At 40.1% G+C, this 18,899-nt stretch overlaps 1 protein-coding gene across 32 annotated transcripts in view; it reads right to left on the bottom strand.

Moving 5' to 3' along the window:
* LOC135501822 (voltage-dependent calcium channel type A subunit alpha-1-like) overlaps positions 1–18,899 on the bottom strand; it is a 348,627-nt gene that overhangs the window by 126,248 nt on the left and 203,480 nt on the right. For 28 of the 32 annotated variants that reach the window (XM_064794169.1, XM_064794162.1, XM_064794158.1 and 25 more), the window contains 5 exons: positions 15,705–15,810; positions 14,961–15,100; positions 9,724–9,821; positions 5,593–5,745; positions 4,110–4,330 (listed from right to left, as the gene is read on the bottom strand). In XM_064794169.1, the coding sequence (XP_064650239.1) occupies positions 4,110–4,330; positions 5,593–5,745; positions 9,724–9,821; positions 14,961–15,100; positions 15,705–15,810 (718 nt within the window). Of the gene's footprint in view, positions 1–3,275; positions 3,497–4,109; positions 4,331–5,592; positions 5,746–9,723; positions 9,822–10,980; positions 11,079–14,960; positions 15,101–15,704; positions 15,811–18,899 lie in introns of all 32 variants that reach the window. The other 4 variants (XM_064794155.1, XM_064794185.1, XM_064794153.1 and 1 more) reach the window with 2 other exon arrangements.

Raw genomic sequence — 18,899 nt, 5'->3', positions numbered from 1 at the left:
ATGCAGGGTGCACCCGGAGTAAATAAACAGTGTTTACAGCTATGATGCAGTTGATACTCCATGACTAAATAAACAGTGTTTACAGCTATGATGCAGTTGATACTCCATAACTAAATAAACAGTGTTTACAGCTATGATGCAGTTGATACTCCATGACTAAATAAACAGTGTTTACAGCTTTGATGCAGTTGATACTCCATGACTAAATAAACAGTCTTTACAGCTATGATGCAGTTGATACTCCATGACTAAATAAACAGTGATTACAGCTATGATGTAGTTGATACTTGATTTGCTATAACTCCAATACTAGAAGTGAACCATCCATGGTTATAAAGTGAATTGCATATACCCAACGTGCCGGTGTAGAAGTTTAAGATGTCCTAGGAAAAAATGTCCGGGAACAAAGGATTCTATTATGCGCTTCAATCTCTGAGCTATTGACTGTCAGGGTCTCTATAGAACCATATTGCAGAATACAATAGGGCCGGACACTTTTTCCAGGGGGGGGGGGCACTTTTTACTTTTACACCGGAACCAGCAGGAAAAACTTAGGTCAAATACACTTGTTGCAAGTAGTATGACAATGGACGTATAATTTCACATCAAGTATTAATGGCTGATACAGGTTTCCAATCTACAACCGTTTGATTATGAAGGGAGGGACTTAGGCCGCCTTCCGGCACCACATAGACTCTCAAATGAGATAATGCAATAGGCCATCCCATGAAAAAGTTGGATATCCAATAAGTATAAACACACAAGAACGTCAAGGTCAGGTGCCTCAAGCGTATTGGGAGACCTGCGTCACCCGTTAACATGACCAACAGCTGCGTTGTTACCTCTAATTTGCCAAAAGGAAAGGATGAAAAGTAGGAGACATTTGCCGAGGAAACTTGTGTGTTCATATTCGATGGATTATCCCTTACACCAGCTGTAAACAAAGTGACTCAGGAAAAGAAGGCAGACTGCGGCCAAGGAGCAACCACACTGAAAAATCTAAGTTGCTGACAACTGCCTCAGATCTTTGTTGTAGTTGCAAATCAGTCGCCATTGATTTAGTCGCTTCTGTGCATCTCCCCACGATTGGCGGAAATTTTGGTCCAAAGCGTCATGATACATGTTCCATCGGACAGAAATAATGGTCCGGAGACAATATGATGCAAAGACGTTTTACAAAATGCATCATGTTACGTCATTGCCATGAATGGCGCCATCTAGAAACGTCCCGTTGCTAAGTGGTAAAGGCTAAGCCACAATAAACTGGACAGTTTCAACCAACCACCAAGTAATAGTAAGAATTAATAAAGACTAAGAATTTGAAACTTCAGAAAGGTCACAAAACTGTATCAAAAAGCATTCAAAATTGTCCAGATTTCAGATAGTTACATTTTTATAAGTCTAAGTCTTTATTTATTCTTGGAAATAAGGTACCATTGCCATGAAAACAAACCATTAAAATAAACCCTGATCCCCTGGCAAAATTGTGTGAAAGTGTGAAAGAGGGCCGCAAAAATAACATCTCTTTCATCATCATAAGACTGTTTTTTACTCACTACACTGTAGCATCTTTTCAAACTGGGCCCTGTTACTCAACTGGCGTTAGCAGTAATGCTAGTGTTAAGTACTAACGCTACTTTAGTAAATGAAATTTACTGAAGAAGATAACACTAAATTGAGCCAACAACGTTGACATTTGTCTCTAATGCTGATTGAGCAACTGAGGCCAGGGCTGAGTTGTTCAAAACCACGTTAGTTTTAACGGCGCCGTTAAGTCTTAACGGGAAAATTTTGATGGGTCTAACTGAAGGGATAACATCCTTAAGGTTACTAAACGTAACCGTTAGGGATAACGTGACTTTTGTGCTTTTGAACAACCGCGCCGTGGGTGTTTGAATTGAGCTATGTGCCTACAAACGAGTCCCTAGACCATAAGGCATGCTGAATTTACCACTAGCAAGTCCAAACCGAGGTCATAATTGGTTTGAGAGGAGCTCAACTGGGAGCCCTTAATTAATGTGACCAACTGCTGATTAAATGCAACTTCAAGGCTTTTGAATAAGTATCGCGGTCACAAGAAAATCGAACAAAATTTTCATATTTCGCATAGGGTAATGCATGCGCATGAATAAGTATACATTGATTACTACTTGGTTCCTTATCAATATGCATGTGTTACTGGATGCAAGATATGTAAATTTTGTTTCAACTTCTGTTGACCGTGGTATTGATTCAAAGGGCTCAAAGGAGTATACCATGGACTAGTGCTGTCTACTATTTCTAACCTATGGTGAAGACGAAACAGCTACCGACTAGGAATGGGATTTCTACAACAACACAATTTCGGGTTGTTTTTCATTTTTAGGAGAAATCACATGCAATTTGAGAGGGAGGTTGATTCTTTGTTATTTTCTACACAAAAAGTTTGTTTATAGTAGTGTCATCCCTAATTAAGACACTAATTTATTCCAAATTCCTATATCTAGGCAAGAAGTAGTTTGTACCCTATTTGGCTTACCAACTGGGTACACTTCTTCGAGCTATATATTACAGCTGTATGTTATATTCTCAGTGCACATGGCAAAGGGGACTCTCAATTTCCCAATGTTAATTATGACCTCATACAGTAGGGGAGATGTCTCAACTTTAGAAGAAACTTCTTATTAGAACATAATGATGTCAGAGAAGTCATAAATGAAAGCTGCTACGGCAAGTAATACATGCATCTTCAAATGCTAATTAAAGCAAAATCCCACTATGGAATTCGCGGAAACTTTCCAGGATTGTTTTGATAGCTTCACTACAATATCTTCATCAATCAAATCTGAACCATAATGAAGACCGCGAAGAATGATGTCGAGAAGTGTTAGCAGAACACATCAGAAGATGCCAAACAGCTAGCTTTTTGACAACGATGACATTAAAGTGTTCGAAATATGAGAACGTTTTTCAAATTTGTAACTTCTCTACCCCTGTCATAAAGCAGTCACAAAAATAGAATCAGAAGATCCAAGGCCCGAAAAGTATATGCTCAGAGCATGACAAGCCTGTGTTAAACAATGCTTCAAATTCACAAATTGTGAAAAACAGGCAAATGTTGCATTTTGCTGAAAATCTCATTAACAATTTGCAGCAGGCTTGTCCATGCATTTTACTGGCAAAATGAGAAAAATCCCTCCACAAAAACATGTTTGCAAAAATCGTTTGACAATATTATAGCACGCAAGAATTCGAGACCCTTTCACCAGATTGAGGAACTGTATCTGGCTACTCACATAGTACATGACGTCAGTCCACCCCTCCATTGTGATGCAAGTGAACACGGTCAACATGGCAAAGATCATGTTATCAAAACTGACAATGCCGTAAGAAGGACCCTCCCAGTAAGGGCCGCAGTAGGACCCGGGGGTCGTGCATATGAACGAGCCGGAATTATTCCACAGGGAACACGGCCGTATACTACTTTGCCCTTGCATATCAAGAACCTGCCTCCCGTCTGCAAATGAAGAGGAAGAATGGGTTACTAGACTAGGACAACATGGAGAGTAGTTCAAACTGCCAACACCAGGGCTACATGTTATGGAGGTCTTCATCTGTTTGGCAACAACATTTTCAATATCGTGACATTTTTATCCATACGAGATCACCACTCTTTGAAATGTGGCATTGAGCCTCATTTTTGAGTCAGTATACATCATACCAACGTCCACCTGCTGCCACGTGGGCTCTGCCTGATCTGCCCAGCTATTAACAGGAAGCTGGCAGCCCAAGCTTTTCCATGAGCACGTTAGCCAAACCAATCCTGTCGGCATCAGACCCAGGCGGAGATCAGACAGCTTGGCAACACCCCGGTATTCACCTCATTCATATTTTTTCGACAGACCAACTGAAAACGAAGGCACTTTTTGTTGAGTACTCTTGATGCCAAGAAAAAAAAATTTCTGTTGGTCATAATTTCGTTTCAGAACATTCTCCAGGCAACGCTCTGAATTTTTTTACAGCCTTACGTTCAAGGTTGTTGCTTTTCACAGATGATGACCTCGACAAACCTGGGGCCTCCCAGTGCCCACAGCAAGAACTACAACAAGGACCGGGCGACGTTTACTTACATAATATAAAACATCAGTCCACCCCTCCATTGTTATACATTGAAATACAGTTAAACTGGCATAGATAATATTATCAAAACTTGTGATGCCATAGTTGGGACCGAGCCAGAACCCACTGCAATTCGATACAGGAGGCTCGCATAGAAAGGCCCCTGATGCACCATTCGGTGAGCACGGTCGTGGATCTTTTTCGCCTATTTTATCGAGCACTTTTCTACCATCTGCAAAGGATAAGATAACAAAGCAATGGAAGTGATGATTAACAAGGATGGGCCATTGAAGGACACTTATATTGAATTGGAGACATGCTTCAAAGCTTTCCATAATGGTACCTCACAAACACTTTGAAAAAGAAGTAGTATTGAAGAACTACATGCAGTATTAGCAATATTATCATTAAAATAATTTAGCACGTGCTCTAATATATTTGGAGGGAACCAAGAAAGTCATTTTAAGAATTTTTAGTATTTCCTGAAAACCAACTGAAAGATTCTTTCAATGTGAACTTCAAAATGCAGTTGAGAAACTTCCGCCTGTTGAACATGTTGGTAGATAAATGCGCATGGACTATTTGAATCAACAGCATCATTTCAAAAAGCGAGAAACTTTTTTATTCTGTTATCCAGGTCTGATGCATGATGGCATTCTGTACTCCTAGGATAATCCTGGCCTTTATTTCCCGAACTTAGGATCACCAGATACATGGCAAAAACAGCCCGTTCAAAATCAATGATTCTTTTTATAAAAAATCAGCTTTCAAGTTCAAAGATGAACAATTCATGATTATTCGGCTTTCTACGGGGTTCAAGCCTAAAGCTTATCATAGGGCTTCAGATCAAACAATTCTTACCCATTCCTCGGATAGGCTTGCAAAATCGATTTGTCTAGCCAAGGGGAAATTATGATGTTGAATGAAACCATACAACTGTAACCATTGCAGTTTCAGTGTGTTAGCTTAATAATTCGTATCAATACAATTTCGACTTCTTATTATGGGGTTTTTTCATTGACAGATCAATGTCCAAAGTACTTCAACATCCCAGATTCATCTCTGTCGGGTGTTTAAGGAGCAGCTTCTAGTACCAGCAGTTTATTAGTGGTAGGATGCATCACCCTATACCTGCCACCCTGATCAGACATTCTATTTATAAACCTTACCAAATTGATCTCATTCAGCAAGCAGTGCTTACAATGCAAAAGCATTGCCTATTCTTATAAGGAATCTGAGGAACAAGGTAAATCTATGCAATAATATCCTTAAGCTCAGTGCTCATAAAGATGTATAAGGTTATAGGCCAGATGAATACTGCAGCTAGCACTGAGGGCATATGATGTGATCTTCAAGCTCCAACATGGAACAGACATGACGTGGGTCCATGACCCCTTGGTCATGAGTATGACACTCAAATCACTACGACGCTGCACTCCCCCAACGCACAGAAGGGGAATGAGTACGAACCTGCTCAATCTCTCTCATACTTACTTGGTTCTGTTCTATAGCATGTGTTGTGGAAATTTCCATTGTAAAATTCTAAGCCTATGATGGCAAAAATCACAATTGCAAAGAGCACCAACAGACCAATCTGTAAGAGGGGGGCCATGGCCTTTAAGATGGATTTCAACACCACTTGAAGACCTGCAATGGAGAGGAATAAAGGTTAAGAAAATCTGAGATGATGATAGTTTATATAAGCTTCTTCTTATAAGCGCTCAATGAGGTAATCAAGGTTATATAAGCAAGCATGATACATGGTCTGCATAATGATGACACTAATGTACCAGTCCACTGGTTTGACTTTTGATATAGTAATTTAACTTTTATTTCCAATTCTAAAATTTCAAAATACTGGCTTATTCTCATAAAATATTCTTAGACTTGACACTCAAGCTATCAGTATCTATACTTGGTGCATGGGATATCGCAGACTCTGCCCCAGACCACTCATAACAAGAGGCTCGGCCGGATAAATGGCCGTGTTTTACTGCCTGTATATCTCTTTCTATATCAATGCATCCAACCACAGGCTTTGACCCAATTATATACAATAAGAGATTTATTGAAAAATTTAAATATTTTAAGACAACATATATCAGCAATGAAAATAATCCAAGCATGTAAAGAAAAATATTCTCATACTAAATTTAAACATCCACGTGAGCTCACATAACTTAAATTCGTGACAACAGATCGAAAGAATGATATTCAAAGAGTGGTTTTGTTTCATTTAAAAGCAGTACCTTTCCAGTAAAAACTCTTAACATTGAATGTCGAGCAAGTCACAAGATCCAGAGAATTTGTTTATTTTTACGCCAATTCTTCTGATGCATGAATTCCCCTCGTGAAAACAGACACATGGAAATTCAACCAAGTAGTGCAAGTTTTCATTAACCGGCTGTCGGAGTGGAAACACCAGCGCCTGTTACCTCTGAGGTCCAGGGTTAGAGTCAGTCCCGTTACGCTCATGTGACAGAGAGGACGACTCTCTTAACCAGTTTCTTCCTACTTACATGACAATATGCTATCCATAGAGCTAATAATGTCCTAGCTAACACTCAGCTCTCAACTCAGTATTCATTTTTTATCATCGATACTGAACATTTAGCTGTAATTTCGGATATTTCAGGTTTGAGTGGTCTTTCCTTTTCCTATGGTTTGTGCACAGCGCTTGCGAAGCTGCTGTCAGCTCAGATATAAATGTATAGTATCAGAAACCTAGACCAATTCGTATGTGCAGGTCAGTTATCATTTTACGCCGGCATGTATAGAAAATTTCTGCTGGCTATAAAAGCAAACAGCCTGTATGATTATTAATAATAAAACAAGTCCATTCTCCATGTAGTATAAATTGTCATTCATAATGGCTAACACTAGCGGCGATCAATATTCGTTGTATTATGTACATTGCACTCCATGTACACAGGTGGATGTACATAAAGCGATAGTGGATGCAAAGTGTGGAGAAATTATGTCCTCGTACATGTCGGCAGGAACGGTATTGACCCATGTAGCTACATGAGGCAGTTAAGCTGTGCTTAAAGTGTGAACTGTCAGACAAGCGATTGCATTACATACTACTAAAAAACTTCAATGAAATGGCCAGGGCCATTGTGCTCACCTCATGTGGAGGAAAGATGGATAAAGAGCATGGTATTGTGTCATGTAGTGTTAGGTTTGATGTAGGTCCAAGCAATTACAATTTCCCCAAAATGGCCAATTTACAATACATTCGACCTCTGTGACCTTGAAAAGTAGGTCAAATCAAAGAAGACCCGGGTGACACATTGAATGGTTGTTAGAATTAGATGTACCTATGATATAAAATTGGTGCCAATCGGGCAAGTCATTACTAGGAGTAGGAATAATGGCATTTTGAAGAATTTAGGATTTGGCCCCCTCCCTGGAGGCCAAACGGCAAATCAGATCGCACCAAACTTCGGTACCTGAGATCACCTGACCAAGGGGTACATGTGTACTTAATTTGTGATCAATAGTCATTGCAGTTAAGAAACGTGCCATAGTTACGGCCTGACGGCGAATTTACGCCATTTGACCTCTGTGACCTTGACAAGAAGGTCAAATTAAAAACTTGTGTGACATATACTGTATGGTGGTTAGATGTACCCATGATATCAAATTGGTGGCAATCGGGCAAGAAGTTAAGGAATAATCACATTTTTAAGCTTTTTGGATTTTGCCCCCTGGTGGTCAAGTGGTGACTCATATTGGACCAAACTTCGGTCCCTAAGATCACCTGACTAAGGGGTAAATGTGTACCAAATTTAGTATCAATAGCCATTGCAGTTTAGAAACGTGCCATCGTTACATCCTAACGGCCAATTTACACCATTTGACCTCTGTGACCTTGAAAAGGAGGTCAAATCGAAAACCCGGAGGATATATGATGCACCTTTGCTAGAAGTACCTACCATATTTTTTTCAAAATTTCCCGACTACTATTAAGGGAGATATTGCATATTTTCACTTTTAACGTTTGGCCCCCTGGTGGCCAAACCATGAAACGAATCGAACCGAAACTTGGTCTCCAAGGTGTCATTACATAAGGGTACATGTGTACCAAGTTTCAACTCAATAGCTCTAACAGTTACGAAACGTGCCCTGCTAACGGACGACGGACGACGACGACGACGACGACGACGACGACGACGACGACGACGACGACGACGACGACGACGACGACGACGACGACGGACGACGGACGCCACGGTATGGGATAAGCTCACCTCTGCTAAGAGGTGAGCTAAAAATGAATTGATCTTTTTGTATCATTTAACTCAGAAAGCTTTCCTGGGGACTTGCCTCCTTAGCTTTGGTAGGCCACCAGTCTATCAGAGATAACTGCGTATTCAAACCGGCCAGTCTGGGCTTGTCAGTCGAATAATAGCGACAAAACAAGGCGACAGACACACAAAATGAAACGAGACCGAAGACGGAACGCACCGTCTCACTAGGTCGGAGTGTGCAAGCAACAACACTAACAGCCAAATGCCTGCTAGTGGTACCCCCCATTACTCAATTTTCCGATGCACAACTACAATTACCGGTAGACCCTGCTCCCGCTCAGTAATATTACTAACATTCTGATTGTTTGATCTCATGAGGAAATTTATGCATCAGAAAAATGTGTACAGACTGATAAGAATTTAAAAAAACCCTCAATAATGAAAAGGACAATAACAGTGATCAATTAAGGGTTGACCATAGGTACCGCCATTTTGGCTAGAACGTGAAATCCTAACGCAATTAGTACTCCTTCAAAAGGTAGTGAATGCTCATTTCAAGGGCTGGAGTCTGTTCATTGTTTTCCAGAGAACATCATCCCGGGTTTTAAATGAGTATTCAATTCATTTGGGAAGAGTTCTAATTGCTTTAGGTTTTGCCGAAATGGCAGTACCTATGGTCAACCCTTAAGAAAGGTAAGCTTGTAACAGACGAGAACAGGCAGCTAAAAAGAACCAGTCACAATGTTTATCCCTGAAGCATTATGCACTACCAACTTAGTGCATTGGCGGTGCAGCATGGATTTTCGATACAGACTATCGAATATCTTTTGTATCGAAAAAGTGTTATCCGTCACCTCATTTATGTTAAAAAACTCCAAATGAATTATGATGAGACACACACAACATGCAGAATACATTCACGTGCACTGAGACCATGGTTGTCAGAATTTGAAAGTTGGCTTTTTCCACTTAAGTTTGATTCATCATTTTTATCAAAACTGGTTACATGTAGGACTTACACACTGAGGTATGAGACACTTAGATATACTCGCTATTCCCCCCCCCCCCCCTCCCCTTGATAACATGAAAGTTACAATTTTTTACGCGAATCCAGTTTGATGCATATCTAGTTTTGTTTCATCACTCTGAGCAATGCTGAATAATAAACTGTGTGTTCAAGTTCAAATATTGTGGCCGATTTACTGGCGCCGCTAAGAGATGCTGAAAGCTTTTTTTAAATGGTGCCCAGGTGTTTAGAACTAAAAATAAGAGCGTGCACATTTCAACAACATCTTCGTTACACAGCACGACAATCAGGGCAGACCTCAGAGCAACGGTCCACCGTCTCAAGTCGCCATCCGGTCATACGTACTTGGAATTCCTGAGACAAGTTTTAGAGGTCTCAGCACTCTTACTGCTCGAAGTGTTCTCAGATCGAACTGGGAATTCACAGCAAATAACGTTATGAATCTAGAAAGGGATAGGAAAAGGCACATAAGCAAGGAACCTCCGCCACCTGGCGAGCATGCATGCAATGAAAAACAATTGGTGAGCAACAAATGAACTGAACGAGGTCAATGCATCACCTCCCCTCTGATTTGGCAGTGATGTTTAGATCATCCCCCCCCCCACCCCACCAACATTTGTAGCATTCGTTTTTTTCCTTCATATGGTGTTGACATGCCCCATTTATTAACTTCCAAAGCAACTTTACTTATAAAAACAATAGCTCATCCCTTTATTTGCACAGAGTGGTTAGTGTTCATTTCATTCTTTGCTCTCAATCTCATGGACCATGATTCAAACCCCGAGCCTGAAAAAGCAAAATTCGTTACCAGCCCAACCTGGGTTAAAATGCCATGCATCAAACCATCACCGGCTACAAGGAATGCGATTTGTAACCTCTGATTCTAACAATGACAGTGACAAAATTATTTACTGCAGCCTTAAAGGACATTTGCATCATTTGCATTGTTCACTTTCATATGAAAAATTATAACAAAATCGAAAAAACCATGCATGTTTGTCTAGATTTTGTTATAAGTAACATTTAGTACATTATTACTACTTCACTAAAGTACATTATCATTGTTAATTTGAACACTGCAAAAATGTAATTATCGAACCTCTTAATTTCGCGATTCGTAAAAGTGTTTTTAAAACAAATTTCAAGATTTGAAAAAAATTGTTTAGAAAAATACAACATTTCCCTAGCTTTATCCAAGCATAAAAATGTTTGACAGTTTTAATTTTCGTGAACCGAGATGGTTCGGAAATTTAAACCCAAGCACAAGTCGGCAGTTTACAATTACATGTATAGTAGTACTGAATATCCTATAACTTGGAGAAGATTGCATTGGCAAATGAAAAAAAAATAATACTCTGAAATGTACTCGAGATAATTTTAAGTCGGAACAAGCAAGCTTCAAGGTCAAGTGTTAGGGCACACTGTCCACCACCAAGTGAGCAATCGAGCCTTTAAGGGCACCTTCCATCACCAGCAATCTCATAACAAAGCAGCCAATGCACAGCAGTTAGTCAAAACGCATCACCATCAGCAACCGTTTCGTATAAAACTCAGTGAGCGATGCAGTTAGTCGAGAAAAAAATATCATTCTTGCAAACATACTTGGAACGCCCGACACTAGTTTTAGGGGCCTGAGAACCCTAATGGCTCGTAGTGTTCGGACTTCGCTACCAGTCTGTGGCCCGAACTGGGAGACCAATCTAGAAAGAACAGACAGTGGGTTACAATAACCTGATAAGAGGAGGCACCTTTGGGGCATAGGCTGAAGAAGCCGACAGTCACAGCAAAACACCCTGGAAACAAGCAAGTGACGGGACTTTCACCGAATCAGTTCTCTTACTGGCCAAGTTGAAATTATCGAAAACTTTCTCTTTCCTAGGACAGGCTAGCTCGGGAAGTTCGATAACCTGGCTGATTCTCGGCAAGCAGGGGAAGTGATTCTCCCGGGTGACTTTGTTGACATTTGTGACTGAGGTACGTGTATCTTCAGAATAAGACATGTTAGAAGATGGCGAGCAGTTGCAACACAAATGAACTTGACGTACTGACTAATCATGATGAGAACATCACCACAAATGGTATGCTGAGAACGTCAGAGTTCAGTTGCCCGCAAGTCTGTTCTCTCAATCTAGTCTCTTAATAACCCAGGAGACAACTTATAATAATCACTGTGTAGGAATGTACACCAAAACGAGATCCAAGCCAAGTAGATACAACTTTCTTCACAGTTTGTACATAATGTGGTCTTCACAATTTGCATATGACCACACTTTTTTATCTATTTTTCATTGAAAATGTGCTAAGTCATGTATTTCATCCATACTCATCATTTATATCACACACATCTATCCAGGGTTTACAAAATTGCCAGGGTGTTTGGCTAGACTGTCTGTTGTGGCTGCAAACAAGAGTGTTTTTAAAAACACTGGGTTCAGGTCAAAGTCAAAAAGGCCCTACGCTAAACCGGGATTCTTCACCTTGAACAATAAATCATCGAGATTTTAAAGGTGAGGAAGAAAAGTAGACGTAGACAATAACTGCAAATGACATCTGGATCAAAGTTATAAAGAAATTATGATAAAGTTATAAACTTGGTCAATTGACAAAACGTTTGGAATAAGATATTACGCCATGATTTGTCAACTCACTTTTTCAGAGGTAGATCGTATTTTAACAAATTGCAAAATAATCACAACATTTTGGATGCAATTATTTTCTACCCATTGATGATACACTTTGGCTGTAGTTTTAATCTATTTTAAAAAAGGGACCCACACTTCATGCACGCAGGCCACTTTGCCTAGCATGAGCACGTAGCTGCTAAACCAGGAAATATAGGCCACAGAATTTGTTTGGAATAAAAGTGCATTATCATAGGATTTCATTTTGAAAAATCAATAGCCTGGTTTTCCCATTAATTTTGATATCGTTTGATCATTTCTAAAACTTCTGTTCGATTTTTATTTCATACACAACAGAAATTTCAGAAATGAGAGCGATATAAAAATTTTATGAACGCCTCGATCGATTCGTCCATTTGGCAGGTTGGATTTATTCATAACAGACTGTCATTACACACCAGTGAATTCTTTTGAAGGAAGCTGCACCTTCCAAACTGGACCTACCGGTACATGGACCGTGGTAGTAGTACCCGTAATAGTAATTGGGGAGGCACCAGGCGCCCGCTGATTTGCAAAGCCTACCTCTTACCCAAAATACTCCCCCAAGAATTATAAGTTTTTACGATTTCGTGATTCAAGTCTATAATTCTATTATAAGCTGGTGGTGGTATTGGAAGATAGGCGAGGTTTCTAAGGTATTTGGGATGCGTTTGGAGGCGCGTGGGCTTGTTTTACTAATATAAGAACCCTTTCACCCAGTACTCTTTTCTACAAAACTTACTCTCGAACCCTGAGATCAATTTGAGTGGCCGTAACACTCGAATCGAGCGGATAGCTGCCTGATCAAAATCAGGTAAAAAGAATCCTATCAACCTAAAACAAAAGATAGACATTTGCCATTCTGCCTGGTCAGTTTTTTAAGAATTCTTTCGGGGTTTTGGAGAGTAGAACGAGCTGACTATAGTACCATGCACTGCGGTTGACTTGTTGCCTATCATGCTTACAAGTCAAAATAGCCACAAGTAAAAACGGCCCAACTTTTATTTTTTAATTCACTTCTAAGATTTAATTTTTCAGTTGTTCTTGATTTGAATTTTAAGCCTCTTAGTTGAAATATAGTCACATTTACATTGATTGACCCAGTAAAGTAATAATTTACTCCCTTGGGGAAGTCTTATTCTCTGAAATTCTTTTTCGTCCCCATTTGAATTTGCATCATTTCGACCCTAAAAGTGCAGGTACATGCAAAACACTAAATTATTCAATTTCCAGTTTATTATAACTTTAACTTTTGATTTATTGAAGAAAATCCACAAAGAAACTCAGAAGTGAAAAATGTATAAAACGGGGTCCGCTTTGACCATGGGCCATTTCGACAGTGTCTGACTGGACACCCCTATCACAAAAGTTGCTGTAACATAGAGCCATGTGACCAGCTAATCCTACCTCTCCCTATTATCAGACACAAGACCCACACGTTACGGTACCTATATCTATAGGGTTGTTTAAAGGGAGCCACAAAGACCCCGCTATACCTCTCCCTACTACTGAACACAATCTGGGCCGCACGGGCACTTACTCTCGAAACCAGAGATCAATTTAAGCGGCCGCAATACTCGAATGGATCGGAAACTTGGCTGATCAAATATAGGGTGTACAAAACCAAGAAGCCTGTATTGGATGAAATAATTAGTGTTAATTTAAAATGTAATTATCTGTTATAAAGAAAACAAAAATTAGTTCAAATAGTTTCAATGAAAACAACAGATTGGGTATATAAGAATGAAGAATTAGTGGAGAGTTTCTGAATTTGGCCCCGCCCAACAACTGCTTGACAAATTTCCCCACCCGTATCTCTCATACAGCTGAGAATAAATGGTCAAATGTTCGCCCCACAAGAAATGGGCATACCATTTGGACAGCCTGAATGAGACCTCAGATACTGCCATACTCTTCCAATCCAAAATTTGATGTAATCATTTTAAGGAGTAGTACAAGTCAACCTACTAATCAGCCGGCACTGCTCTAGTCTTTATAGTAAAGGATTCCTGTATGAAGGTGCTAAGGCGAGCGCTAGTCCACCCAAAGTTACGTAGAACGTTTGTGCACATTTTCAAATGCATACCAGACCGCCCTAGGTATAACTCTGTAACTGTAGTGACAGGCGTCAGTAGGTCTGACTTGCGTTATTCCTCAGCTTCTGTACGTACAATGTCCTGCTAATTAATACTTGCAAGACAAACATTTTGATAAGAAAAGCAGTAGAGAATGACCAAGTCATGAAATTGTAAACGGATTACAGAAGAACCACCCTCAATCAAATTTGGGTGGCTGGCGACTTACGTGCTCAAAACCTCTGCTAGGCTAACAAAACGATAGAAACCTCTTTATATAAATGTCTAATAAAATTTTATGTTGTACATGTATATAATGTGTATAGAAGCCTATCGAAAAAGGGAATCTGACTGAAAATGAATTAGGCCTCCGCGGCAGCATTTTTAGAAGCCACAAAAATATTGATAGGATGTGCACAGCAGGGCCCGGTTGTTCAAAAGCACAAACATCACGTTATCCCAAATGGTTACATTAATAAGCGCAGTGAAACCTCCCTTTGCGGACACCTCTATAATAATGACACCCTTTCTATTACGGATACTGGTTTTGGTCCCAAATTTGTTGTCTCAATTCAATTTGTACCTCTATAATCAGGACACCTCTCTAAAAGGGACAGTACTTGTCAGTTCTGAGGGTGTCCTTAATAAATTATATCTTTCAGTTTTCATTAATCCCATTAATCCCATGTTAAACTAATAACTCTGTTTTATAAAGCTTGCGAGGTTTTGAACAACCCAGCCCTGGACAAGTTCTCTTTAATGCTGTAGCGCAATATACATGTAAGGAGTGGCTGAAATGAACAACCCGACTATAATGATAAATTTGACTTATGGTTGTTGTACTCACCCCGTAACTACTACTACAAAATCCATGATATTCCAAACGTTTCTGAGATATGATCCTTTATGGAGGATAAATCCTAAAGCAGTGATTTTTAACAAGGCTTCAAAACAGAATATTCCTAGGAAGTACACTTCGACGCTTTCCTGAAAGAAAAAAGACACAATGTAGTGGGTGGAATGACAATTTGGGCGAAACAATTCAAAAAAGGCCTCTACAAGACCATTTTTGAGAAGGCCTAAAGTGTATGCGCTATACTCTAACCATATGCATCACATCATACTTTCATTGGCCTCGGCAATGTAACAACTTCGAAAGTTAAACTTGTTCTTATGAAGTTGATTTTGAAGGCTATATTTCGATTTGCCAAGTATTTAGTATCAGTATTAACATGACGAGGCGTATTTCAATATGTCTATTTTGATATCCTTTTTTTGGCTCCGAACCAAAATTTCAGAAAAATTACATGTTTTTAGAAGATGCAGTACTGGTGAGAAGTAACATGCGGAGTCCTTAAACAAGAGAAACTCACGCAAAAAGCGTTTTACTATGTTCACCACTTTTCAAACAGTAATTCGAAGACTTCCTGTCATTATCAACCAATCAGAAACCCTCTCTCGTTTTGAAGTGATATTCTGCTCAAGAAACGGTAAACACTGACTGACCCGCGGCGCAACACACCAAACAGATGTTGCGCTTTCGTGAGGATGGTTATCTCTCGACCAGTACTGCATTGCTTGTTATACTTACTAGCTGGACTGCTAGAACTGTTTTATCTTTCTTTGGTAGATGTTCTTCCATGGCTAGTACTATACAATTGGCGATGATGGTCAAGAGCACCATGTACTCGAACGGCGTGATCAGGAATTAAGGAAAATTTCGTTTGGATTTGAAATTTAACGAAAACAAACAATATGTCATCAAAGGGACAGATATGATGGTGAGACGTCATGATGAATACATGATGCATTAATAATGACATGACATGAGCAAGGTGAACAATATTGTGATATAGATATAGGCCATGGTTGTTCAAAATAAGATTCGTCACTAACGCTGGCGTTAACTTAAATTGGCGTTATCTCCATCAGTAAGTTAACGCCAGCGTTTGTGACAAATCCTGTTTGGAACAACCGGGTCCTTGCCACCATCTTTGATACGCTATGGTCACGTGGTGGGCACGTTGGCCAATCTGGAACCGCGCGCACCGCCACGTGACCAAAGTGGATTTAAGATGGAAAGACGAAATGGACTGCCCCGAGAATCTAAATGTCTCGGTGTACGGGGGGTATGCACCTTCACATTTTTATTTCTAGTTGGGTTGTTATGAACAAATAAGATCCGGATAACACAACGTGTCATGCATCTTCAAATAACTAGTTACGCTAGTGCTCTTAACGTCCTTGGGAGAATTTGCCCCTCCCGACCAGGAAACAGACTACAGCCACTTATTTACCACCGGTATAGACTTGATTGGTAGAATATGCTCACACTATCATCTTTTGCTACTGAAATATCTGCAATTCACGTTTCCATGGCAACTGGGTCTGGATCAATACGACCAGCTAGTCACCATCAGTAGCAGCCTTGAGTGTAGTAAAAGTGGATCCGATTAAGATGTCCGGTAGGCCTGAATGTGGCATTACGGAAAAGGAAGAGGACAAGGAGAAAGTTGTCAACCGTCTAGACGACCTCCAGGTATCCCGAAGACCATCCTGCCCCAATAAGTCCTTTGCCCACCTCAATTACTGGCAGTCTCTGCATGAGTTCTTGACCTTACGATCTCGCAGCCTTGTGTGTCAAGATGTTAGAGACCCAATGGACCATATATCTTACGCTAATTAAGAGGCTTAAACTGACTGTTACTGGTTATAAGGATACCGATAGCAATCACCAAGGTTCAACCTATGACTTCCAAAAAGACCCACTTTTGTGAATACCATACGTAAAAAGCAAGTACATGTAACATTTAAACATGTCCGTGTAAAGAAATGTATCCAAAAAAAAACGTTGTGGTACGGATGATAAGACTATAAGACCATATAGGAAATCGTTGGATAGAAAAGTAACAATAATACTGGTTGTTGATAGATGAAGACGGACATCCCAAAGGTAACGTATTTGGACGGGTCTTGGGCTCAATGGCATGGAGGGACATACCAGTGTTTTGGGTTCTGACGCGGGAAGAATGTTCTCATCCAAACTCTGCCATTATGTTCTTCCAAGCAAGACTTTCAAATAAGCTCTGCTACGATGTGTTGCTGACATACCCTTCTATATAAGATCAATTTTTAAAGTGATCTTACAGAAGGACATAGCATAGCTCGGATAAATGCCCGGTAAAGCTCTCATTAATATATCTGACATTGCGATAATGTAGTCGTGCTAATGGTATCAGACTACAATTCTACCGCGCCGCCTCCTTCATCACAGCGCGTACTGTGTTGTATCATGAATGTGTATGGAAAACGATCAATTTGGATTGTTTACTCTCTTTAATCAATAAGGCTAGCATTGACCAACGATTCGAGGAACCTGCGACAATACTCTCGCAAATTAAAACATGGACCCACATGAAACCGAAACAACCATTGCTTCTAAAGACTTACGTTTCTGATGAAGGTTTGATTGCGACTACGTTGTTTAATTACTTCAATTGCTACGACACCAGTCTTTTTTATTTTGGTAATGTAGTTTGACCAAATGATGCAGACAAGCTTTACACGCCACTCTTCCAGGGAAGGTATACCGCCACACCGCGCAAAATGTTGCCCGGCGACAATACTGATATGGGTATCCACGGAATCTTCGTCATGAACTGTAAACAGAAGTTGGTCAATTTGTCCAACCTTAATAGAACCTTAAATTGGTCAATGATTGACTAATTTTTGACCAAGTTACGTTTTCATTGAGTCACGTTATGCCCAGACTTTTCGAGAAAAGGGACATGATGGGAAAGACACATTGTATTGATATCCATCTCGGACCCGAAAGCGTCAGGTCTCTGGAGAAAGTAAAAAAAAGGTGAGATTTGTTGATGTGTTGGCAAGGTAACCTGCCAACATGAACGGAACCGTGATCGAGAGGCGATTAATTATTATTTCAGATTCTGTTTCGAGAAAGTAAACGTGGTGGCATTTCACCGACGGATATCTCGCTGCCTGCTGTCAGAAATGCAATGAAGCGGCGTGTCCTTATTGTCTGGCCGGCAAGAAACAATAATACAAAACAATCAATTCTACTCGATTGACGTCAACACGGATGTAGCATGTGCTGCACATCCTTGTCGTCAACCATCACTCCTCGTTCTCGATCTCGGATCAAAATCTGAAACCTTATGTACCAAATTGGGACCATTTATAGGAATCCGTCACTGAAGGAAAGATGAAAAATAAGACACTGCAACTAATATACCTTGGGAAAAAACAGTGCACATTATTATAGTTTACAGAGCCAATGACTAACAAATTAAAGCTTTTCGGCTGCTGAGAATGTGATATCTAGGGTAAAAATCGGCACACAGTTAAATCCAACCGGCATAATTCCTTGAATTTTCATTGTTATTTGGTACATGTTTAGCAATTAGCAGGGATCCCCTCTTCTTACGCCAAATGGCAACACGTCTGGCCGTCATTACCTGTTCAAAAATAATCAATAATCCGTATAAGAATTTGAATCATTTTTCGATGTAATCCGTCATGAATGTGGGTGCGTCGGTTTTCTCCTGCAGTTATCCGTTAACATTTTCCTGGGCCAACCGATCGATAATACACGTGGATTCGCAACCCTGCCATGGTGAGCGATCTGACAAAAATCCTGAAACCGCATTGAAATTTTGGTGGGACTGTTTTGGAGGACCTGGAAGGAATGTGCTGAGATTCTAACCTATAAAATCCATACTCGGGAGGGAATATAAGTACACCTGGTCACAATCAGGCCTGGTGT

This window comes from Lineus longissimus, chromosome 17, assembly GCF_910592395.1.
Source record: "Lineus longissimus chromosome 17, tnLinLong1.2, whole genome shotgun sequence".
Lineage (NCBI taxonomy): Eukaryota > Metazoa > Nemertea > Pilidiophora > Heteronemertea > Lineidae > Lineus > Lineus longissimus.
This window is presented reverse-complemented; position numbering and strand designations above follow the sequence as displayed.